This window comes from Tachysurus fulvidraco, chromosome 16 (assembly GCF_022655615.1).
Source record: "Tachysurus fulvidraco isolate hzauxx_2018 chromosome 16, HZAU_PFXX_2.0, whole genome shotgun sequence".
NCBI classification, from domain to species: Eukaryota; Metazoa; Chordata; class Actinopteri; order Siluriformes; family Bagridae; genus Tachysurus; species Tachysurus fulvidraco.
The window spans coordinates 12,309,700-12,334,609 of record NC_062533.1 but is presented as its reverse complement, the minus strand read 5'-3'; the positions used below and the strand labels follow the sequence as shown (position 1 = coordinate 12,334,609).

The window sequence follows — 24,910 nt, the reverse complement described above, 5'->3', positions numbered from 1 at the left end:
TTTTGTTCTCATCAGGAATGTGTGAATCTATTCCAGGAACAGTGGTCATGAGGTGGAGAAGCTGGTGAAGGACCTGGAAGGATTTATTTATTTATTTATTTACTCGTTACATTTTAACATCCTATAGCAGCACATTACTTGTTTTATTCCTTAACTATTATTATTATTATTATTATTCATTCATTCATTCATTTTCTACCGCTTTATCCGAACTTCTCGGGTCACGGGGAGCCTGTGCCTATCTCAGGCACAAGAGATCTCCTGTGGGAGATCCTCTCGGGGAGCCTGTGCCTATCTCAGGCACAGGGTCTATCCTGCCTATCAAGGCAGGATAGACCCTGGACGGAGTGCCAACCCATCGCAGGGCACACACACACTCTCATTCACTCACGCATTCACACACTACGGACAATTTTCCAGAGATGCCAATTAACCTACCATGCATGTTTTTGGACTGGGGGAGGAAACCGGAGTACCCGGAGGAACATGCAAACTCCGCACACACAAGGCGGAGGCGGGAATCGAACCCCGACCCTGGAGGTGTGAGGCGAACGTGCTACCCACTAAGCCACCGTGCCCCATTTTTATTATTATTATTATTATTATTATTATTATTATTATTATTATTATTATTATTATTATTATTAAAATTGTTTTAACACATACATTTAATAAATCCTCTTAATTGCTTCCTCTTCAGATCCAGAGGCAGCTACAAACAAAACAAATCTGTGACTTTGGAAGTGAGGATGATGAAGGATATGAGAATGAAACTGACGAGTCCACCTGAAGAAGACTGGCCTGGTGTCTCTCTCTGTCTGTTGACATTTAAATGTTATTCAATTCACTTCACTTCACTTCAATTCAATTCAATTCAATTCAATTCAATTCAATTCAATTCAGTTCAGCTTTATTCATATAGCGCTTTTAACAATGGACATTGTCCCAAAGCAGCTTTACAGAACATAAGAAACATAATACAAAAAGTTTCATATTCTACAAACATTAATATTATAGAAAAGTTCAAGATTAATATTAGACTTATATTTATGTGTTTGTATTTGTTCCCAATGAGCAAGCCTGAGGTGATTGAGGTGACTGTGGCAAGGAAAAGGTACTTAGTTAGTTAAATGGTACTAAGTTAGTAATAGTTTTATCTAGCTCTTCATGTCCTATACTTGTAAAGCACTGTTGTTGTGAGTATAGAGCTTTAGGTGAGACTGGGTCACGAGATGCTTTCAGGGTTGAACATCCACTATTTATTTCCTGATACTTTCAATTTTATCAGTGAAGTCCTCACTACTGAACTGTGGTGGAATAGTGTGTTCGGATCTCTGTCTCTGTGCTAAATAAGAACCTGGGATAGTGTTGGCTAATTTCTATGGGTTTGCTCAGGTGCTCAGCCCTAGCAGCTTTTAGAGCCTGTCTTCACCTGGACATTCTGTACTTGTATGCAGTTCTAAAAACCTCTGATTTAGTTTTTCTCCACTTTCACTCGAGCTTACGGGTTGCTCTCTTGAAGAAGTGAATATTATCATACTATGGTGCAGGTATTTTGTCTCTAACTCTTTTTAATCAGACAGGGTAACAGAGTCTAACGTGCAAGTGAAGATGAAGTGCCAATGCTATTAGTCATTTCATCTAGATCGTTTGAGTTTAGGGGTATAGAGGAACTTCTGGAAAATCTGGAACAAAATGTAAATCTGTGAGCTGGATGGATACTTATTTTGTGTATCTATTTATATGAGATAAAAAAAAATCTCATTCAGTAATTTTTGCACATCTTCAAGTCTTTAAACTTTTATTGACATTTCTAAATGGGAATATTTTGTACCGGTTCTTATATAAATAGTTTCCGTTCCTGTGAAGTTCTTTTTTATGTTTTTTTATTAAAGGAAGTCATTTTGGGGAACAATTCCACAGAAACGTACCTAAATAAATCCACTTTCGCCTACGCACTTCAAAACTGACTCAGGTTTTAACTGAAGGTTAGCAGGCTGCGAAACAAGATGCTTGAGATACAAAATCAAATGCGCATACACAAACAATCCTAAGCATATACATCATTATGTGATTATAAACTTTAAATTTATATTCCAGTTCAGCTGTTTTCCAGTTATTTAAACAATGTTTGTCTCTTTTATTTTATATAAAAATGTTCTATCAATAATTCTAGAGTTAGGCATAATTTTAGAATCTCACATCTGCTATATGTAAAACTATAGTTTTTGTCTGTAATGGACTCTTTCTAGCTGTAAACCTTGTGGCTTAGCTGTGATCATTGCTACATTTCTGCTCAGCCCAACACACAGCATCCTTCCAGCAGTTAAAGCAACAAGCACTGGAGTAAAATAACTGACCTTCTCTTGGCTCTCTATAAACCTGACGAAGTCACTGATAGAACTGGCCTTAGAAACATAACTGAATTTTTGTGAAAATAAAAAGCTCTGCTTTTAGCGTTAAACTCTATAATAAACTCTACACTCACCTAGAAGTTGCTTATGTGCTCTTGGCTGCACAATTCCACTTGACTATACAGTATACAGCTGTAGAAAAGACATTATATGTTTTCGTTTTAATTTGAATCTTTGTAATATTTAATCTGTTTATATACAGTATTTCTTTAAAGCTGTTTTGACTATGTTCATTGTTAAAAGAGCTATAGAAATAACATTGTTAATTTTAAGTCTCTCTTTCTCTCTCTCTCTCTCCCTCTCACACACAGATACACACACACTCGCACATACACTTGTGTTTTAAAACTAATTACACACATGTTGTATTCCGCTTTCAACCAGCTTTTATCTGCTTTCCCTCATGAATTGGGTAGAACACTTGAGTGAATTCTATATGCCAGTGTTTGAGGACAGTAAATATAAACCGCTTCTAATAAATAACAGTCTCTAAAAAATAAACCATCTTCAGTTGCTTGATAATAGTCCATCCATCCATCCCAGGGTCATAAGGAGCCTGTTCCAGAGGACTCACACACACACACACACACACACACACACACACACACACACACACACACACACACACACACACACACAATGCAGACAATTTAGAGATGCCAATCCACCAACAGTGCTCGTCTTTTGACTAGGGGAGGAATCCCTTAAAGCACAGGGAGGACATGCACACAGGGTGGAGCTAACCACTAAAACCTCAACCAAGTTTACTGACGTGGGAAAGTTAGGGGTTTAACAACTGTTTTAGCTTCTATAACATAACTGGTAACAGGAACTGAACTGCCACAAACATTTAACATTATAATAAATGTATTAGAAAAATATGACATAGTGTATATTCTTTCATATTGGTCCGGGTGGTGTTGGGTTCAGAACACATAAACTCTAGATATATATTACTAGTACATTATGTATAATAGAGAGAATACCTTTCTTTCAGAGTCTTATAGCAGATTTGGTTTAACATTTGGGATGTTTCTTTAAATGGTTACGGTTCTAGAGAAGACACTGCCATGATATCTAGCCTTTGAGAAGGATTACTGTCTAAACACAAAATCAAATGCTGTAGCTAAGCAATGTTATTGTTCCTGTTTACACCCACATTCTGTTTACACTGCATTCGGGGAAGGTAACACGTGCTGATGGCGTCTACAACGAAGCAGTCTCAACTAACAAACTTCACATACGGCCGTTAAAATGGTTCAATCAATCAATGGGAAGCTAAGAGAGGAAGTTCCTTTTTCAAAACAGTACTGTAGCACACCCATGGTGTAAAACAATGACTCACTCTAAAGTTCACTATGCTCTTAAGGTGAAAAGTACACACTTGGTGCCTCCAAAGTGTTCAATCATCTTAGTGTATCTGAGGTGATGTTTGGGTGAAAAACCTAAACATCAGAGCTGTTAATTAAATGAATAATGGATTTACATTTTCATAATACAAACGCATGTTCTTAAATTTGTTGACACTTGACTTAAATGGGAGATTACAACCAGGATGGAATGCCAGTGCATAAAGCGCACACACGCGCACACACGCGCACACACGCGCACACACGCGCACACACACACACACACACACACACACACACACACACACACACACACACACACACACACACACACACACACACACAGAGAGAGAGACAGGGCCAATCTATTATAGCTAATCAACCTACTGGCATGTGTTTGGGAGATTGGAGGAAACATGGAAGTGCAGAGAAAAGCCACAGAGAGAGCATGTGAAACTCCACTCATATCGTAATGTGACCTCAGGGTGCAGCTGCACTACCACCGACAGTAAGAGTAACTACAACTAACAGTATGAAATGTCAATATTTCATAACTAAAATTTTTCTTAGTCTTTCCAAATGGCTGTCATATAGAAGGAATAAAAGACTGAGATATCCTAAGATTGGCATGGTAAAAATAAGTCCAATTAACTTTCCACATCATGCCCTCAAGTTTTATTGCTTACTTAATCAGCATGCAGCTAATACAGGTCAGAAAGCAGGACTGGCTAGATTCACTGTAACGGGCAGAAAAAAACCTATTCTAGACCTGTACTAGTTTCCTAGATAATTTAGGAAAACTGTGACTGCAATGTTAGTGTGTAAGGATTTCACTTCCAGTTTTAATTAAATTCTTCTGGGATTTAATTAAATCTCTCTCTCACAAACCAAAACTAGCACCCATAAAAAAAAACCAACAACAATAAAACATATGTAGTAGTATCAACAGATGAATGGGTTAATTGCAGTGAAGGAGAAGGCTTTATTTTATTTAGGTTTTCTTTGCAATTCGGAGAAAAATTACATACTGATCCTTTAAAATGTCTGGTTCAAGAAAACACCTGGCATGTGTTTTATGCAAAGATCCATTAACAACAAGCATCAGTATGAATGGACATCAAGAATTCAAAATCTCCCACAGTCTTCACTGATGTATTATTAAATTCAAGCTCTTTTTATATCCCTGCTTAGATTTCTTTCTTTCAGGCCTGTGTGTACATACCAGCATGCACACATTAAGAATCCAGGGTGACATTAACAACACTCTGTTGAACATCATACTCTGGATGTCCCAATACTGCAATTTCATCATTCTTTCATTCCTAACGCTGCCTAATCGAAAATAAATCAGTTTTTATTATAGAGTGAAAAGAGTGGTGAAAACGACCTTCCTTAGAATTGAACGCAATATCGTCCACTGTAATAAATGTATGACGGGACACGTCTATCTGTGACTGAGGTTTTAATATACGAAATACCATGACTGCACTTAACATCCAAAAATAGACTTACATAACTAAAATATTTCATTTTCATAGATAAAGTTGGTCTATGTAGATCTATAGAGCGCAGTTGAAACGTCCACATCTGTGCCACAGAGTGCTGCTGATTTTAATCTGACAGGTGGTCCCTATGTCATTTAGCACAGTGGTCAGTAGAGTGTGTGTGTGTGCTGATGCTGTCTGTAGCGCTGATGACTGAGCTGTTCTGCTCCTCTGATTGGTTGTTGTTATTGTTGCTGTTCTCAGATATCAGAATGCCGTGGCTATTGTTGACAAGCTTCAGCTCGTCCAGCCTCTTCCACAGCTCTTCTCTCTCCTGCTCCTTCTTCTTCTCTCTGAGGGTGCAAGAGTGAGAACTTTAAAAACAGAGTAACCTGCGCTCATATTAAGACAAGCTGCTGAGGTTTTCTTCTGGAAGTGTGCTAAACAAAGCATGCTATTCAGTCTGTGAGTGATTATTCCTTGTAACTAGACTTAAGCATTATTTGGCGTATTACAAATTTCACTTAAGTACATTTTTAGTTGGATTCCTCCTTTTTTGTTTGAGGAAAGACCTTATCTATATACTGACTGTAGTATAATTATATTTTTTAAGTATTTTTTGTGGAGAGTCAGTCAGCTCCCGTCTTCTCACCGTTGTCTGTCGGCTTTGTACGAAGCCGTGAGCTCGTCAAACAGTTTGCTGTTCATCTCCATCAGCGTTTTCAGCACGTTGTACACCAGAGCAACGATCGTCCTAAAGGATAAGGAGGGGAAAGAAAAAGACATTTAGGTGTGTTTTTTATTTAAACACTTAAAAGAAATAAAAACACAGATCACTTGAAAGAGTATAATAGATAAGATACTACATAACAGGACTCTTGATGAAAATGGAAAAAGAAAAGGAAAAAATAAAAAGGAAAAAAATTTTTTTTTAAATAATCTAATAAGGTCAAACTGTTTTAGATGCTTTCATTTTATTCCGAGAGCACTTTTTATTTACTTATTTGTAATAACACTGACTTTCCTGCACTCGTTTTTAGCTCACTCACTTTTAGTCCCTGCTTTATCCTGATCATGGTTGCAGTGGATCCGGAGTCTATCCCAAGAACACTAAGAGTAAAGTGGAACTACAACCCAGATGGGACACCAGTCCATCACAGGGTGCAATGCACTCATTCTCACTTGGGGACAATTTATCATAGCCAGCTGGCCTGTTTCTGGGAAGTGGAAGGAAACTGGAAATGTGGAGGAAACCCACATGCATTGGACCCTGGATCTGTAAAGTGGCAAATCTAACCGCTGCACATACGTATTTAAAGAGAAAGTATTTTTAAACCCACGTCACTTCTGCTAACATGTTGTGTGTAATCTAGTCTGCACTCACTGGTTCCAGTGTTCTTTAGAAACTCTGTACAGGCTGCTGAACATGATGGGCAGGACCTTGTCAATGTTCTCCTCGATCAGACTCAAAATGTACTCGTTGTTCCAGAAGTAGAGCGATCGTTCTGCTACCTGCACAAAACAGAGTCGTATTCTTAAAAAATCAGTCAAAATGATTTCACTATACTCAGAGTTCATAGTTAGAGTCAAGTTAGATTTGTTTGTACCTGAAAATGAGGACTAGCTACACATTTGGAGATCTGTTTAAACAGCAGCTCCTGAATCTTCTTAAACTGTGTCGGCTCAATGACATCCAGAATCTCCTCGATTTCACCCAGGAACATGACCTGCACACACGAATAGTAAGTCACAACACAATTTGGTTTGGAAGCCTGGAAATCACTTCATGTAGCCCTTTTGCCCTCCTTGTTGTACAATGGGGTGAGCTATGGCTCTTTAAACCAAACCTGGTCAACTCATAGGCTGTCACAGATCTTGTCACTCATAGGTTGTCACAGGTCAACTTAAAGTGAATGTAAATCCAACTAAAAACAGATGAGTATTTCACATCCTGCATCCTTTCAACCTTCTGTGAATTAACTTTTACTGCAGAGTACATTTTAGTCACCCGGATGAGGATGGGTTTCCTTTTGAGTCCTCTCATGGTTTCTTCCTCATATCAGTTCATGGTGTTTTTACTTGCCACCTTTTCCTCAGGCTTTCATATTAGAGATACTTCATACATTTTCATATTTTGTAATTTTTATTCAATATTGTTCTATTTTTAAGGCTGCTTTGAGACAATGTCCGTTGTTAAAAGCGTTGTCCTGTGTGTTACAATTTCTCTCTCGCTCATGCTCACTCGCTCGCTCACTCACAAGCTACAGCAGCATCTAATTAAATATGTTAAATATTTTAAAGTAATCTGGAATAAAATTCTACAGAGATATTTTACCTACACACCTCTTAATATTGAGGTGTTAGCAGTCTTACCTCTTTCTGGCTGCAGGTCTTGGGCCAGAATTTCAGAAGCCCCCGGATCACCTGCAGGGACACGAACATAGCTAAATGCAGTGATGGTCACAGTGTAACACTCAATGTAAACTATGTGAATGCAACAAGCAGATAAATGGATGTCGCACTGGAATGTAATATCATAAACAGCTGGAATTTCACAAACCTGTAAAGATAGATCTGGAAAACCAAGCTAAATGTACTGTACCATCTAATCTAATGAATACTCTTTAACCTCTATACTGTACTTAATGTCTTCATGCCGCTTTACTCTGCAGCTCTGACCTGACCAGGTCACACATTATGGTCTCTTTAGACAGAATGATGAGCAGAATCATGGTAGGTGAAGTGAGTTATTTCAGTAGTTCTTATAGTATTACAGCGATATAATCTTACAGTATTTCAACTGTGTCAGCAAACAACAGATGACCTTCACTTTAATACTCAATAAAATCTACAAGATTTTCTTTGGTAAGACATTTTGGAAGACTATACTTCCTAAAGCTGGCTCGACTCCTGGCTAAAGAAAACATGGCCACAGGCTCACCAAAACTGCTGAAAATTGGAAGAAGACAAGGATCTTCAGATGTACAGTTAAAGTGAACAGGAGTTAATATTAAAGTAGGAAAAATGCTAAGTGTAGGTATAAAAAGAAACAGTTATAAAGGATCTGTCATGTCGTGTCATACCGGCTCTGTAAGCGCGGGATCCTTCTCCAGGAACTGAACCACGCAGTACGCCAACTGTAACAGAAAAACATCAGACCACAACATGAGAATTTTAGCAATCATATCTAACAGACACAGAGAAGGAATGCTAGAACACGGATCCTTCAAACCTCGGCTCGTGCATCACAGTACATACATGAGCTCACAAAGGGTAATGATTGGGTGTCATTTTGAGTCTAATGCTATCCCTTCTACCCAGTGACATCAGCTACGTGTGCTTAATTAGAAATAAATGTTTTTATAAAAATCCTTCCCTAATGCCTTTAAAATACTGATTTCGGGTTGTCTCAAATGTCTATATTACTTCCGCTTGAGAGTCTAATGCTATCCCTTCTACCCAGTGACATCAGCTACGTGTGCTTAATTAGAAATAAATGTTTTTATAGAAATCCTTCCCTAATGCCTTTAAAATACTGATTACGGGTTGTCTAAAATGTCTATATTACTTCCGCTTGAGAAACTCACTTATGATGTCTAATGATTTTTGGCAGATATGGACACCTCTCTAGTGCCACATTAACAACCTCTCTTGATCCTCTGTGTTACAGTGTACATTTTGTTATTTGCTTGACTGTGCTGTCTTTTCTACCTGATCGTCCACTTTTAATTGTTCTTTATTGTATATCCGAGACTGTATCGGTATGTTTATGTACATCAGAATAACAGACCAATAAAAAAAAACAACAAAAAACCCCCCACTGATTTAAGTCATCATCTGTGCAAATATTTTTATAAAATATCAGTCTGTACCACTGGGTGGCGCTGTTGTTCAAACGGAGTGGAGTGAATACAGGGCTGAAGATCAGTAAACTGTATTTATAATTCAGAACAGCATGCATCCAGAAAAAAAAACTGATCCCATGATGATTACTCAGTGGATCCTGGAGTCTGCTGATGCTTTTCCTAAATATGTATTAACACTGCAAGCTAACAAAACCAAGACAAAGGGTGATTATGTGCCATGATTTGAATCTGCATCACTTAATTTAATGACTGTTTTATGTACAGCAGTTAATTAGCTTAATTTACTTGATGTGTAGATAGAATTCTTTACACGTATATGGTTAATAAATATTCAGACTTTACCTGTGCGTGGAACAGCGCGAGGGTTTTAGCAGTGTGCATGGGAATGAGCACCTTCATCAGGAACTGCTTGTGTTCGGCCTTCAGCGGCAACGCAAACCCGTTGATGATGCTGTTAGAGCAAAAATAGTGAATATGCACATATTCCCAGAGAAATGAGTCACTTTTCTTCAGGGCTACTATCTGCTATCAAAACAGACCGATCCAGTGGCTAAATATATGGCAAAAAATCTTTTTTTTTAAAATGGAGACAGAAAATCAAAAGGCATGATATATCTTAATTTTATTTACCCTTACATTTCTTGTCTGTTTTTTCCTGACACACTGTTCAATTTTTTTTTCTTGCCTACAATTCTCAATGCATTTTTCATCTGAAACTCCGTTTTATAAAAAAATAAAAAAATAAAAAATTATTTAAAAATGTAAAAAATTAAAAAAATTAAAAAAAAATTCTTTGAAAGCAGCCTATTTTGAAAGCAGCCTGCAAAATAAAAACATTTAGAACTTCATGATAGAGGCTTTTTTCCTAAGAGTATTTCTAACACAGTGGTGTACTAAATACAGTGGCCACAGTGTGCAACTAACTATTTATAGAGTTTGTGATAGTAGACCCAAATGGTCTCATGGTCTTGACTGTAGTGAATCACACTGTGAGAAAATGTATACAATTAAACATCAGACAGGAAAAAACAACACAATCTTTTTTAACAGATAATTATCTGTTAAAAAACATACACTGTGATCTTTAAGTACCAACGACTGCTGTATTCACTGTATTCAGTACTGTACTCACCATGGCTGTTATTTTATACTAATTTAGACATTAATTATTTAAAAAAACTAATTCATAATTAATGAAATAATTAATTATTAATCAGTGAATTCCACTGATGCATCCACGTCTGTTAAAACTGTGACGGGTGATTCAACAGGTAAAAAGTGTATAGTGAAAATGTGCATTAAAATCTATTGAAAGCAACCTGTGAGGCCGTGTCCAGTCTCATATTTCTCTTTTCTAGAAGTAATTCAAAGACAGCAGCCATGTAACAGTAAAGTGTGTCCGTTTAGATCATCAGAGAGGTGCTGGGGTCCTCAGCCAAAAATAATACAAAGCCCTCCAGCCAAGCATGTACTGAACGAGGTCAAAGGCCAACAGGTTGAAAACGCTTCCCATGATCCTTCATGTAGTGATGGTGTATGATGCACAGGGTTTGGGGGCGAAAACAAACTGTAAAACTGGCTCTGAAAATAATATGGATCTTATTCAGTCTGATAAAGTTTCTAGCATAAACAGAAACTCCTCACTCGGCTGAACCGGATACGTCACTCACTTGAACTGAATTTCAATAAGTAGTAATAAGTTGAATAATAAAGTATATCAATCATATCAACAACACAAAAAGAGTTCCTTCGTCCTAAAATTTCTAGCGTCGACTTACCTGCCCAGGATCTCCAAAAGTTCAGCTACTCCATTGAAATGTTCAGTCTCATAGATGAACCTGAGTAAAGAACACACTCTTATCTCTGACACACGTCACAATTTCTGCATTCCTCACCCTCTGTTTCTCTGCACTTGCATTTTGTTTTGCTGTCAGCTGTGATTACTGTAGTGCTGTTCTCTATATCACTTACACTTCAAATAGTGTACTTGGCCTACTTTCACTCGGTGACACGCAGCGGATTAGTAACATCTAGGTCTCATGTCACAACCGTTACAATATGAAATGTGGAACTCCAGACACTATTAAACTCCATGTCCACGGTCTGGTCCATGGAGAGACTGAAACACTGGCGGTTACAATTTACAAAAAGGCTGAGGCACAGAGGGAGTGCACTGTACGTTCGGTGAAGGGAAAAGAGCATCAGCATGGTGGAAGCCCTAAATAAATAAACAGGACTTTGTCATTCTGGTGATCTATTTTAGGCAGAAGGGTGAATGAGTATACCTTACTGTGCCCACTTATAATGCTGGAACACTCCAACACACACTGCTATTTTAGACAATGTAGCAGATGGTCAGGGTGTTTGATACACACAAATGCGTGTGTGTGCACACACACACGCACATGCACAAACTCTGCAGGGCACAGTTTAGGATACACACATTCAAACAGAGCCAGTGCCAGAGAGAGATATAAAGGGATAGAAACAGACAGACAGAGTGTGAGGGAGAGAGTGAGAATAAAAGAAACACAGAGTCACCTGACCTCTCTGCCTGTCAGTCCTAATAAAAGAGGTGTGGCCCCTGCCAATGTCAATCCTCCTCCAAAGAGGTGTGGCCTTGTTTCTGTCAGTCCTAATTAAAAACTCATGGTCTTGGATACTGTCAGTCTTAATTAAATGGGGTATGGCGTCAGTCACGGACAGTCCCAGTTTAAACATTTCTAGCAGTTTTTTTCAGTTAAAATCTATAAAAATTAAACCTAACACTGATTCTAACAGAACTGCACTGAGTTTCATTATAAAAAAAAATAAAAATTAATAATAATGGTAACTCAAGTTGTGTTAGCAACAGGCACAGCATCTGTTTCTCTTTCATGATCTTTTGGTATTGGAGCTGCCAGGTTTGTGTTTTGTGTAGGTTTGTGTAGCTTTACCGTAAGAAAATGTTGTTGATTTGTTTGCGGATGAAGGCACGCAGGCCTAAGAATTTTCCATAGATGCGATGCAGGATGGTTTTCAGGAAGTCTCGCTCCCGGGGGTCTTCAGTGTCAAACAGCTCCAACAGCTGAGGCAGAGACAAAGACAGTTTAAAGACAAATACACAGAGAAGGAGAGACATTAAAATGACAATGTGGGACAAAATAAGAAAAATAACAGGGGCAGAATACAGAGAGAGGAAGAGAGATGACGAAAAGGAAAGAGAACGGAAGGCACATGGAGTAATAAACAAAAGGAAAAATACAGAAAAATGAAAGGTTAGAAGGGAGAAGATGGAATGATGGACACATTATTAACAGCTGACCCATAAAACAGCAGAAGCAGTGACCAGATACAGTTCAATTCATATTTATGGAATTGACAAAAGCATAACTAGAAGCAACATGCCGAAACAAAGTATAAAGAAATAGTGGTAAACACGACGTCAGTAAAGCTTAAAAACGCATCTGTCGTCTTTGGAAAGTGTTATCTGACTGCTGATTTAAGCAAGGCATTTGAGACAAAGGGCAGATCTGAAATTGTAATGTGAATGAAGCCTTAGTCCACTGACACGGTGAACATGCTGAGGTTTATATCCATTGCTGCCTTCTTAATGGGGAATCACTCCTGTAATCTTTCTACACAATCTGCTCTTGTAGATTATTGCTAATATGTATTGTGTGCCATGTTAAAAGCACACAATCTTCAGTGGAATATACTGAATTAATAAATGTGTGTAATATAAAACACTCAGGTTTGGGATATTACAGACAACCGCTAAACTTCAAATGAAGCAGTAATTCTCTGTGCTCAGTGAGAGGCATGAGAGACGTCCGTGCTCAGATTAGATTCACTGACCTCACACAGAAAAAGAAAAGTGCTAACAAAGTTCTTATAAAGTCCTAATGAACTGTGTAGGTTACCCCAGGTTGTGCCACTAAGACCAACATTAACCTCATTAGCAATCAATCACGGATTTACAGTAGGTTCCCTGGGGCTTGATCCCCAAAATGAAACCAGCTCACTGCAAGTTAGTGTTCACAAATCCGTTTAAAGTATACAAGCCTAAAGTCACAGCTTGCACTAAAAAAACTGAGGCAGTTATTTCGAACACTGGGCTTTAAAGATTTTTCCTTTTCACGTTCACTCTCTTTGCTAATCCTCCTAAGCCGGTCTTTCTCTTGTGCTCTATCTGACCACAACACTCTCTCTCCTCTTCCTGCAGAGTAAACATTAGTGTGCTATTTAAAGCTCTGGCGGGAAGCTGTCGCATCATGGAAACTCGCTCGTCACCTTCAGCTTTCGGCCCCGTCCGTGCCGAGCCGGTTTTGAGTCGAGCAGAGGGAATCCCTCAGGAGAGCAAAAAAACTTCAACTAGATACTCTGGACTTCTTCTCACATGTTTGTAATGTTAACATCAGCAGCTTCTTCTAAACAATTCAAGGTTCAGGGTCAATTTTCTGTATATATGTACACAAATGGGGGGCGCAGTGGCTTAGCACATTCCGCCTCCGCCCACCCTCTGTAGTTTGCATGTTCTCCCTTTGAATCGGGGGTTTCTTCTGGCTACTCCGGAGGAGACGTGTGACAAAGACATGCTCTGTAGGCTGACTGACTTCTCTAAATTGTCAATAGTGTATGAATGAGTGGGATTTTGTGTGTGTGTGTGTGTGTGTGTGTGTGTGTGTGTGTGTGTGTGTGTGTGTGTGTGTGTGTGTGTGTGTGTGAGTGAGATTGTGCCTTGTGATGGGGTGGGACCTCATCCAGGGTTTCATAAGTGGTGCAGAAAATGGATAGATGTGCACATATAACAATGCATGGTTAATGGACATGACAAGAATAAGAAGTCGTCGTCTTTAATCTTGTCACATGTACGTTTTATGCCATGATGCAGCTCCCCTAGAGCATAGGGTTAAGGGCCTTGCTCAAGGGCCCAACAGAGGCAGCTTGGCAATGCTGGGGCTTGAACCCTGACCTTCCGAATATCAACCTAGGGGTCACTTTTTATTGTGTGAGGAGTGAAAATACTGTAGAAACTTGAAATACATGCAAAGTAAAAGTGATAAGGAGGGATAATTAAGAATTAACATTTGTTATAATTGATACTGACAGTGAAAAAGTGTTAAATTCCTCTTATATTATGGTAATCTGACTGAAACGATTACATTTTATATTTTTATTTACAAACTGTAAATACATTTTAATCAGCTACATTTAATGTTGCGGAATCTCAGAAAACACTTCTACTCTTTTTCTCTTTAGCATTTTTCTTACCCAAGTCGGTACATGTGGTTTATCTTTAAGGAACTCCAGGGCTCTTTAAGGTCCAATTATTTTTAAATAAGACATATAATATTCAAGTTTTCAGAGGCAAACAGTTACAGGTACAGTTACTGAAAGTGTGATGAGGATTCACACATTACGTATATATGCAATTATAAACAGATTAAATGTAATGGCATGTTTATGATGTTCAGAAATAAATGAACATATATTAATTTTCATTATTGACAAATTGTTGTGGTATAAGGGGAATAAAATCACTTTGGGATGTGCTGTTATGGGTAATAATAACTTAGAAAGTCTAGATAACTTGTGGCATCTTATACACACAAGACACACACCTGAAGCACAAACTTCTGGTCGATGTAGCGCTTGGCCGTGCTCGCCTGGAAGTCCGGGTTTTCTAAGAAACGCAGGAAAAACTCGTATACCAGCTGTGAGAAAATAAAGTGTGGTAAAAACAAACAATAAGTGTAAAAACACAAGTCACAAATACAGTCAGGAAGTGACATCATCAGCTTCCATGTATATGCTTAATTCTTAATGCATGACAATTTAAAACTTCAGATCAAATGAACAAAGACTTATAAACAAAAGTTTTATTTCCTCCTACATACAGAAAACCACTGCCTCTTATCAAACTGCTGCTGGTGCTTCTAAAGCCTTGTTATGCAGAAATATAATTTTTGTGCAAGATTTATGACATAAACAAAGTCCTTCCTCGCTGATGTAACATGGAGATTTGGAGTGCTGCTGTACCTGAATGTGTGGCCACGAGGCCTCCAACGTGGGCTCGTCTTCTTCAGGGTCAAAATCAGGGTTATCACTCGGAGGCAGAGTTCTGAATATATTGGTGCTGATCTGGGAAGAAGCCAGTTAAGTTTTGTTATTGATAAAGATAATTCTCATTAATGTCATGGAAATATTTCACAACTCAAGCTGGTTAATACTGGAGAAACTATTTGAATCATACAAGTGTTTTGTACTCTTTGAATACTACAATGTTAGTAACTTATTAGCAATTTCTATACCTAAAAATACATCACCATAGGACCATATCAGATCTGAGTTGTGTTTAGAAACCTGGTATCATATTCACAGTGTATGTGTTTATGGGACAGGTTTCAGATCCATTATAGCTCTGACCAGGACACAGCGGTTACTGAAAACAAGTGTGTGAGGGAATGAACCTTATACAACATTGCTGAACCTAATCACTTTGATCAAATTTTATATTAAATTATCGTTTTGTTTTAACTGAATTATTGGAAAACACTGATGAAAGAATGTGTGTGTGCATGTGTGTGTGCATGCGTGTGTGCATGTGTGTGTGCGTGTGTGTGCGTGTGTGTGTGTGCACACGTGTGTGTGTCTGGTGACTAACTGAAAGTTTAGACCTCAGAGTTTCTTCATTCATAAAGCCCTAATGTCATTACAGCCATTATATTAGAATCAAAGTCTGTTATTCGGTTTTTCATGCTAAAGGAAGAAGGTTATCACCATGACAACCATGGCATATTTTTAGCATCCAGAAATTACAGGAGGGATACACCTGAGAGATCCACACACGCAACAGAGAACAAAAGCTGACACAAAACACAAAAACACCGCTCTGCATGTGTGTGCGTGTGTGTGCGTGTGTGTGTGAGAATGGGTAGAAAAAGACAAGACAGACAAATGCAGCAACTGAAAAAAAAGAGTCATAGACTGGAATAGAAACTATGGAAAATGAGGAGCCAGAGAGAGAGAGAGAGAGAGAGAGAGAGAGAGAGAGAGAGAGAGAGAGAGAGAGAGAGAGAGAGAGAGAGGAGAGAGAGAGAGAGAGAGAGAGAGAGAGAGAGGAGAGAGAGAGAGAGGAGAGAGAGAGAGAGAGAGAGAGAGAGAGAGAGAGAGAGAGAGAGAGAGAGAGAGAGAGAGAGAGAGAGAGAGAGAGAGAGAGAGAGAGAGAGAAAGTGAAAGATAAAGAGAATGCAACAGGCAGATATCCACCTTAAAAGCAATGGTTTCCAATTCACTTTGCAAAAACACTCATCTGCTTTTCCCGTGACTTTGGTGGATATACATGTCAGATATCTTATTTTGGGGGAAAAAAAAAAAAAAACAATAAATAAATAATTTTTGTAATTAACTTGAGATTAATTGGAATGGAGTTCTCATACGCTTTACCCATCATTACTTTTACATTTTGTCCTTTAAAAGTACTAAATCTCAAATGTTTCCTCTTCTCTCATCCAGCCAACGACTCCATGCTTCAGATCACTCAAATCGGCAAAATTTAGCATCCAGTCGAGTTCATCAATTACAGAAAATCAAGTATCGAGTAGACACAAGCTATGTCTAATTTATACCATATGCTGATGCATGTTTCACTAATTTGCTAATATTACCTGTCTATGTTCATGTTAGTCTGAGTTTTCTGCTAACAGCCACTTAGACTAGCATTGAATCCAACGGCTAAAATAAAATGGCCAGACAGTAAGTATAATTCTATCTATTAATAAATACTTGAGTATACTGGAGTATACTGGACACAGGGACATCTTTCTTATAATGATTTAAGTGCACAAACTCATAGACTGGCATCTGAGCTACGCTAGCCAGACTGAAATGCTATACATATTGGGAATTGACCTTCTGATATATGCTGAGCTGTAATAATTCCAAGGACAAAATGAAAATGCTTATGAGTCACAACTCATCTCCCTGACGGAGGCTGACGGAGAGGTTTAACCTCCTGTAGAGCTCAGTACTTCACTCACCCGGGCCTTCTCTTTAGATTATACACCTACTACAGTAGCACTGGGCTGTCATAAGTGAGTTGAGGAAGAGGGTGCAAACTGTGTGTCAGTCTTTTGTTTTTCTTATTATTTCATTAATATGTGATTTGGACTGACTGAATTTTATGAAATGTCAGATATCTGCATAAGGATTCTTTGCTCTTTTAACCTTAAACTCACCATTAGCTAAAAGAAAAAAGACTTCTAACTTCCCACAAATGGTGATAGAAGAAGGCTATCCATCCTACCCACTGAGCATATCCAGTAAAGCCAGCATTACTGAAATAAACCTAACATTTCCAGACAAGTTGGTGTTAATTGTCTTTGTCATTAACATAATGAACAATCTTGCAAAATAGATTTCTAGCTGTTGTTTTCCTAAAAGCTGATACCTTGTCACTGAATGTGGCCAACTGATGTAACGTAATTACCAGTAAAGCATTAGACTAAACTCTAAAACTAATAACTTTCAATACAGTTCTGATATTTTACTTTTTGATAAGTTTAAGCCATAATCAACGTTTTTTTTTATGTACGAAACTTGGAAAAAATACAAAAACATTAAAAGCCTACAAACAAAACCTCATCACGAATCACTAGAGACTATGAAATAGGAAATGTACTGTACATCTAAACACCTGAACTGCTTTGAAAAATGCATGGAATATCAAGCAAGTCTATAAATACAGTCTATAATAAGGTGTGACTGATTAACTGCCATGGCAACAAAGGAGTAAAAAAAAAAAAAACCACACAGTACAGGAAACACAGGCTAAGGTATGTAAAAACAGTCATAGACGTAGTATGAGAACTGCACAGGATGTGAAAGTCAAGTAGTACTGAATGAAGGCTGATGGACTTGTGTGAACACGTCCTAAGACAAATGACACCCAGCTGACAGTTTTTCTGCATCAGTTCACAGCTCCTCCTGTTGTGAAACTCAGTGTATTAACTCGAATAGTTCAGTTATTCGGTTTGGGCAACTGCTAGAATTCAGTTTAAAGTGGATTTAGTCATTTGTAACGTTTACTCTTCAATAGTTTATCACAACAATGTGAAAGCACACATGGAAAAACATTTGTAGAAGACTATCCATTTGTGTTCCACACTATTAACTTTGTTAATGGCTGATTTCCATCTCACCGTACAGTATAGCGTTAGACGTAGTACTATAAACTATAGTGTTAAATCCTGAAAACCATAACATAAGGGCAATATTTAATGGATTGTGTTGGAAGAAACTTGATTTCCACTTGTCGAAACTTGTTGCAGTGTGTGTGTGTGTGTGTGTGTATGGACTGTATGTGTGTGGTGTTGGAAAAGTGCCAAGTAGTGGCAGCAGAACCAGGATTACATTACATGATCAGCTTGGATTCACAATTACAAGGATGTTTTTGCTCATCCTTGCTTTTCTTCCATTCTTTACACAAACTAACAAACTAGCAAAAGCAAGCAAACAACTGAAAACTACAAAGTGAAAGCTAACAAGCATGTAAAACGAGCGTGTGAACATTTACAACTGAAAAATAACCAGCGTGCCAAAATAAACATGCAAGTGAACTCTAATACAATGGGCATAGAGAGATGTGGATATATGATCCAAAATGAAATGGATTGAAGCAGAGCATTTAATGTGGCTCTAGATTTTAAATGAACCAGCTTGGCCTGAGGAGCAGATTCTCTGTTGTGGATCCAATCGCAAGTATTTATGTTAATTATTTAGCTAAAGGCAGCTCATCAGACCACAGACTAGCTGTAGGAGTAGATAAGCCAGGTCAGAAAGACAGAAATTTTTCATAGATCTTTTGTTTACACTCTTTGGTGATGGTATAACTTAAATAAAGAACAAAAATTTCATTAGCATATTAAGCAAAGCTCAGTCACCAAAACTTTGCAAGTAGACTGTTTTGTTTTTTTCAATTTATTTGTTTTATTATTTGCCAAATGTTCAATATAACGCCCAAGTTTGTCAAATGTATATTAGACAATACGCCTCAATTAAACTGAGCTGTGAAAGTGACAGTAAATCTAAACTCAAAAGGTTTACATAAGTTGCACACACAGACACTCGTGTAATAGCTGTTGTATTTCCCAAGTCACTCAAGCTAAATCAACAGCCATAATCCTGTAATAACAGGCTGTTATGCAAATCCACTGCGACACAGAATTCAAATAATGCATGATTAATACATAGCAAGACAAATGTTTGCAAATTAGGTGTGTTACAGAGACATGAGCTCGTCTTAATATTGGAGCATAACATTAACCAAACCGACTTCATATTACGCTCAATAAACATGTGCACTGCACAATACACACTGGTTTTCCAGGCTCTTTACAAACCATGCTCTGTAATGCCAGAGATGAAAGAAAACCTCACATCTAAAAGCTCAGCATGTCTCTGATGCTGCAGTATGAATATGACTGCAAGCACTTCTCTCTGATCTCCGAGTGGAAAAAAAAAAAAACAACGAACAACAGTTCACTTCAACACTTCAATTTCAAATAAAGATGAGCTTTACGGTCCAAATCTATTATCTGTACTTTTTTTTGGAATAGTCATAGTTTTAGAAGTTTGTCATTTATTGTACACTCATAATGCAGTTATTTAGAGAAAATATATTCTCAGTCCTATCAAAATCGATGCTAAATTTGATATATACGGAAACCCCCCCCAGAAAAACCCCTACACATTATAAGATAAAACTTTCCCAGTCTCCATAAAGCTACGTTCACACATATATATCGGTTTTATTGCTGCAATTGCAATAAAATTGTTCCCACTGCTGGTTGCCATAGTAATCAATTTTATTAGCGGGTAGCTCAGCTAGCATCAATGTTCTTGCTGCTAAAATAAACACTCTAAAGGGAGATGTGTTTTTTTGTATATAAAATTCTGAAGTGTACATGTGCATCAGATCATACAAGATGAAGGAGAAGCAGTGTGAGCTCTTTAATGGTCTTCATGCTTCATGCTCCTTTCTGGATGAGAGTGAATTTTAGTCCTGGTACACTTTTAACTTGCATACTACTACAGTCCAACAATATTCATGCACATTACTATGCTATAAAGTACAGAACAGAAAACGTATCTGTTTGGTCGTCTTTTCAATTTAACACGTAGGTGTTCGTTATAAATTAAACTATCGGCAATAACTTAAATGCAAAGTAAACCCTTTTACGTAAATTTCGCAAAAATTTCAGAATCTCTTATTGCTTTAATCTTAGCATGCACTTGAGGTGACCCTGACTCCACATGTGTGTGTAAATCCACATTAGATACAACAGAGAATCCATCAGTGTTTTATCTGAATGCATGCTTAGATATGACATAAAATCAAACCTTGTGAGCAAATAAGTTGTACATGGTCGATATCATACATTTAGTTTTTCCAAACTCTATGTTTATTTCCACATAAAAAAAGTGTCTCAATGTGGTCTTAAGAGTTTTGTGCTCCTCTGTATTATGTATACGTAACAAATATACAACGTATATCACATCTGAACTAAGATATTTACTTAAATTGGTAAATAACAATACAAACTGAAGATAATTAGTTAAAAAATTCAAATGGCTAATCTAAGTCATGGATTTATTAAATATTAATTATGTCAGTGCATAACACTATTATTTACTATGACTTTAAACTTTTTTTTTAAATCCCGTTATCTATTTTATCTATATTTTATTATAATTTTTCAATTCCTTTTTTTACAATATTACCTTTGATTCTTCATGTATATACCTTTTTTCTATATTTATAATATATATATATTTTATATTTATATTATATATATATATTTACTTTACCTTTTCACACTAATTTCACACAAACTGCCTTCATGAACAAAGTTGTGGAAAAAAATGAATAATAGTCATAATAAAAGCTTATTACTATACCACACTTACTCAGTTCACTTTTGTCCTCAATGTTGTGTTCAGTAATTAGCTGATATTGTATGTGGATGTGGACTCATTTGTGAAAACTACCGTATTGTCTGAGTTTTCTTGGAGAAAAAAAAAATCACTATGCAAATACAGCAATTTTACTCATAGCATGAACAATAAGATCTACAAAAAAAAAAAAAAAAAAAGATGTGTGCTGACCATGTTAATGATGTCAAGGTAGGCGGAGTCCACCAGTATGCCCCTGCTGGTAGAAACATATTCTACCAGTTCGTTGAGAGTGGCCCTCTTCACCTCTTTACTCTTCAGATCAGTGACCGAGTCAAAGAAGTCAAAGAGCACACAGCACTGCTGAAGCTTCTGCACAAACAGCTCCTGCTGCTCTGTTGAAGGAGTTTCTGAAATATGGAAACAATCCAATTAAATTTGGTAAACTTACGTCTCAAATGGAAAAAAAAAAATTTTTATCATGAGCTATTCTGACGTTATCTATAACTACAGCAAAGACCGGACATAACAATGTTTATCCATAATTTGTTTGTTATGCTGATTGTGAACTATATGCAGTAAGTAGTATTTATTTTCTCTACCATTCTGCATTATAATTAGCCCCGCCCCAAATGTGGATATCTGTTAAGCTTGAAATCACGTTTAAAAACACGTGAAATCAGAATTAAAGTATAAAAAATGTTTTAGAATCTTAAAGTTCAGCTCCTTAATGGAGGAAAGAAATAGCACAAGAAAACACTGACAAACAAAAAAAAAAGAGAGTAAACATAATCTACAGTGCTCTCCGGATGGTCACCATTAAAGAAAAGAAAAGAAAAAAAAAGTGCAATTATTCACAAAAACAAAATTAATCTCCCAAGGTTTTATTCTGTAGTATTATTATTTTACCAAAAAAACTTGAATTTAAGTGTCAGCACCCTTACAATAAATACATGGTGAAGTGTCTCTTGAACAGAATATTAGCTCAGAGTTATTTCCTCTAATGAAAAGTTCTAAACAAGGTTGGAGACACTTGCAGGAGAATTTTATCCAACCCTCCATGCAAAACATTTCAAGCACAAAACATATTTTTGAGTTCACAACCATTTCTGTGTTTGTTTTGAAATAAGATTGAAGCATATACCAATTACCTCTTACCCTCCCAGCAGAAGCAAGTCAAGTCAAGAAGTCAAAAAGCTTTTATTGTCATTTCAAGCATGTATAGCTGACGCAGTAATCGGTGAAATGAGACAATGTTTCTCCAGGATAACGGTGCTACATAGAACAAACACAAAGCTAAGGACTTAAGTAAGTAGTCCTAGATACATAAAGTACATCTGTGCAGCCTGGTGCAAACAGTTTAGGACAAAAAGACAGTGCAAACAAACAATACAAGACTTGACACAAATGACAATACACAAAAGCAGCACTGACCAGAGTACATACTGTATATTCTATAGTACATGTGCAGAAATACCTGGTATGAACACTTGATATAGTGGCAGCTGTTGTATGAGGCATCGTACTGAGTTGTGCAAAACAGAAATCGATTGAAATGTGCAAGCAGCTATCAAGAATAACTGATGCTAAGAACCACTGACCCCCCAGATGTCAAAAGGATGGACGAAAATCATCACATAGACAAATATCCGTCGATTTATCCATTTTGTGTCCTGTTTATTCTACACAGGGTCACAGGAAGCAAAATAAACTGCAGGACAAGATCACATATTTCCATTCACACACCGCAGACAGACCATTTGAAGATGCCTATCAACCTACAACACATGTCTTTGAACTGCAGGAAGAAAAAAAGCAGCCAGAGGAGACTCAAAAGCAAAATGGAGAACATGCAAACTGGACATGAAAAAATAGTTTATATAAGTGAAAAGTAGCCGAGTAAACATTTCAGATACAAGTGTACAATATCCAGAACAAATGTCCAAGAGTCTTTATCAGTAAATACAAACTGATTCGGTTCATTAAATCATAGATTGAGAGTACCATCAGTCTAGAAAGTATTTTGTAAAGGCTATATAGTAAGAAAACCCAATGTCTACATTTCCTGTTTTTAATGCAAGGTATTAAGTGGAGGAGCTGTGTGTTATGTTCAAGCTTAACATATTTTAATAATGCTTGTGCAATATAACGACATGGTAGGTATAATACCAGAACAGGGATCTCTGCTGCTTAATATTTGTTCCTGTATTAGGCAAAATAAAGAGTCACAATCATGGTTTGTTATGACTAAGGAACAGAACGTGTACATTTTAAAAGGTGGGTCACCAACAACGATCATTCGTCTAGGAACCAGTCCACTTCCTCAGAGCGAGTATAGTACGGTACAGAAAAAATGGAGTGGTAAGGAATGCTGGGGATACCTGCCCAGTCAGAGCAACCCTGGGGATCTATGGAGTGACAGCCAGATCACCCTAACATCCAAGCTGCAGGTTATAAAAATACGAGTCTGTCCACAGAAACGCAATAAAATGCATTCGGTACTCTGAAAAAGTAAAGAGAGTATTTTCAAATTTCAAAGTATTTTACAAGTACAGTAGATTTACAAACTGATGATCCAAAAATTGACGGAGCTCTCATTTAAAAGAAGGAGAAAGAAAAAAATAAAAACATAAGGACCCGAGAGCAATGGCTCGATCGGCCTCGTGTTTAATCTGGGCTTGGTTTCAGAGTGATGTTTAACTGGGTCAGATTGATTGGGTTTAAGCCTGTGGACACCCTTCGATCACACTGATCAATATCAGTATTCATAATCTGCTTCACTGAGGACAATAATCCAGCTTCAAACTATTTTTTTTAAAACCAATTTCCCCTCAAAATGGTAGTCAATTCTCTTTTATAAGAAAATAATGCTTCAAAAACAACTAAAAAACAGAACAACAAAATATGATTTAACTGCATTATTTTGTATTATAAATGATATTTTTATTCTCTTGTAATGTATCTTAGTTTAATTAAAGGTTACATTTCTCTATTTTTTATAGAATAGTCAGTAATTTCATGCTGTTTTAAGCTATCTTTACATAAGGTGCCATTAATTATGGAGCTGACAGTCACATGTGTGTCTACCTTATTTGCTGTCAGTCAACATCTTTTCTGATCCGGCCTCTTTAGATACAACATGCTAGCTACAGCACTGTGGTGACCTCAAGCACTGTGCGATGTAACATGAGCTTAGTGAGTTCAACAAAATCAACAATATAAGTCTGTACACTGTGTGACCTGTTACACACACACTATCAATGAGAAACAGAGCCACAGGGAGAAAAAAATGTTGGGTGTTAATTAATAATGAAACCCTGGCCTGACTTCAGACACAGACACACACACACACAGACACACACAGACACAGACACACACACACCATCATATTCTGCTACACAAAATACTAACACATAATCTGATATCAAACACACAATTATTTTAAAATAAATTGAAAAGAAAGTCATTCACACTGAAGGAGGCGTGGCCTCTTTCTGTCAGTTTCACTGACGAAGGCGTGGCCTCTTCGTCAGTTTAACTGACGAAGGCGTGGCCTCTTTCTGTCAGTATCACTGACGAAGGCGTGGCCGCTTTCTGTCAGTTTCACTGACGAAGGCGTGGCCGCTTTCTGTCAGTATCACTGACGAAGGCGTGGCCTCTTTCTGTCAGTATCACTGACGAAGGCGTGGCCTCTTTCTGTCAGTATCACTGACGAAGGCGTGGCCTCTTTCTGTCAGTATCACTGACGAAGGCGTGGCCGCTTTCTGTCAGTATCACTGACGAAGGCGTGGCCGCTTTCTGTCAGTATCACTGACGAAGGCGTGGCCGCTTTCTGTCAGTATCACTGACGAAGGCGTGGCCGC

At 37.6% G+C, this 24,910-nt stretch overlaps 1 protein-coding gene across 2 annotated transcripts in view; it reads right to left on the bottom strand.

The window, feature by feature from the left end:
- Positions 1-4,725: 4,725 nt before the first annotated feature.
- The window catches only part of ppp2r5a (protein phosphatase 2, regulatory subunit B', alpha isoform), a 30,875-nt gene continuing 10,690 nt past the window's right edge, over positions 4,726-24,910 (bottom strand). The window contains exons 2-13 of one of the 2 annotated variants that reach the window (XM_027166251.2): positions 21,261-21,457; positions 15,135-15,236; positions 14,717-14,809; positions 12,050-12,180; positions 10,892-10,951; positions 9,456-9,564; positions 8,331-8,384; positions 7,621-7,671; positions 6,855-6,974; positions 6,632-6,759; positions 5,900-6,001; positions 4,726-5,600 (exon numbers count right to left, since the gene is read on the bottom strand). In XM_027166251.2, coding sequence (XP_027022052.1) covers positions 5,399-5,600; positions 5,900-6,001; positions 6,632-6,759; positions 6,855-6,974; positions 7,621-7,671; positions 8,331-8,384; positions 9,456-9,564; positions 10,892-10,951; positions 12,050-12,180; positions 14,717-14,809; positions 15,135-15,236; positions 21,261-21,457 — 1,349 coding nt within the window. In that variant the 3' untranslated portion in view covers positions 4,726-5,398. The remainder of the gene's footprint in view (positions 5,601-5,899; positions 6,002-6,631; positions 6,760-6,854; positions 6,975-7,620; positions 7,672-8,330; positions 8,385-9,455; positions 9,565-10,891; positions 10,952-12,049; positions 12,181-14,716; positions 14,810-15,134; positions 15,237-21,260; positions 21,458-24,910) is intronic. The other variant, XM_047801632.1, reaches the window with a different exon arrangement.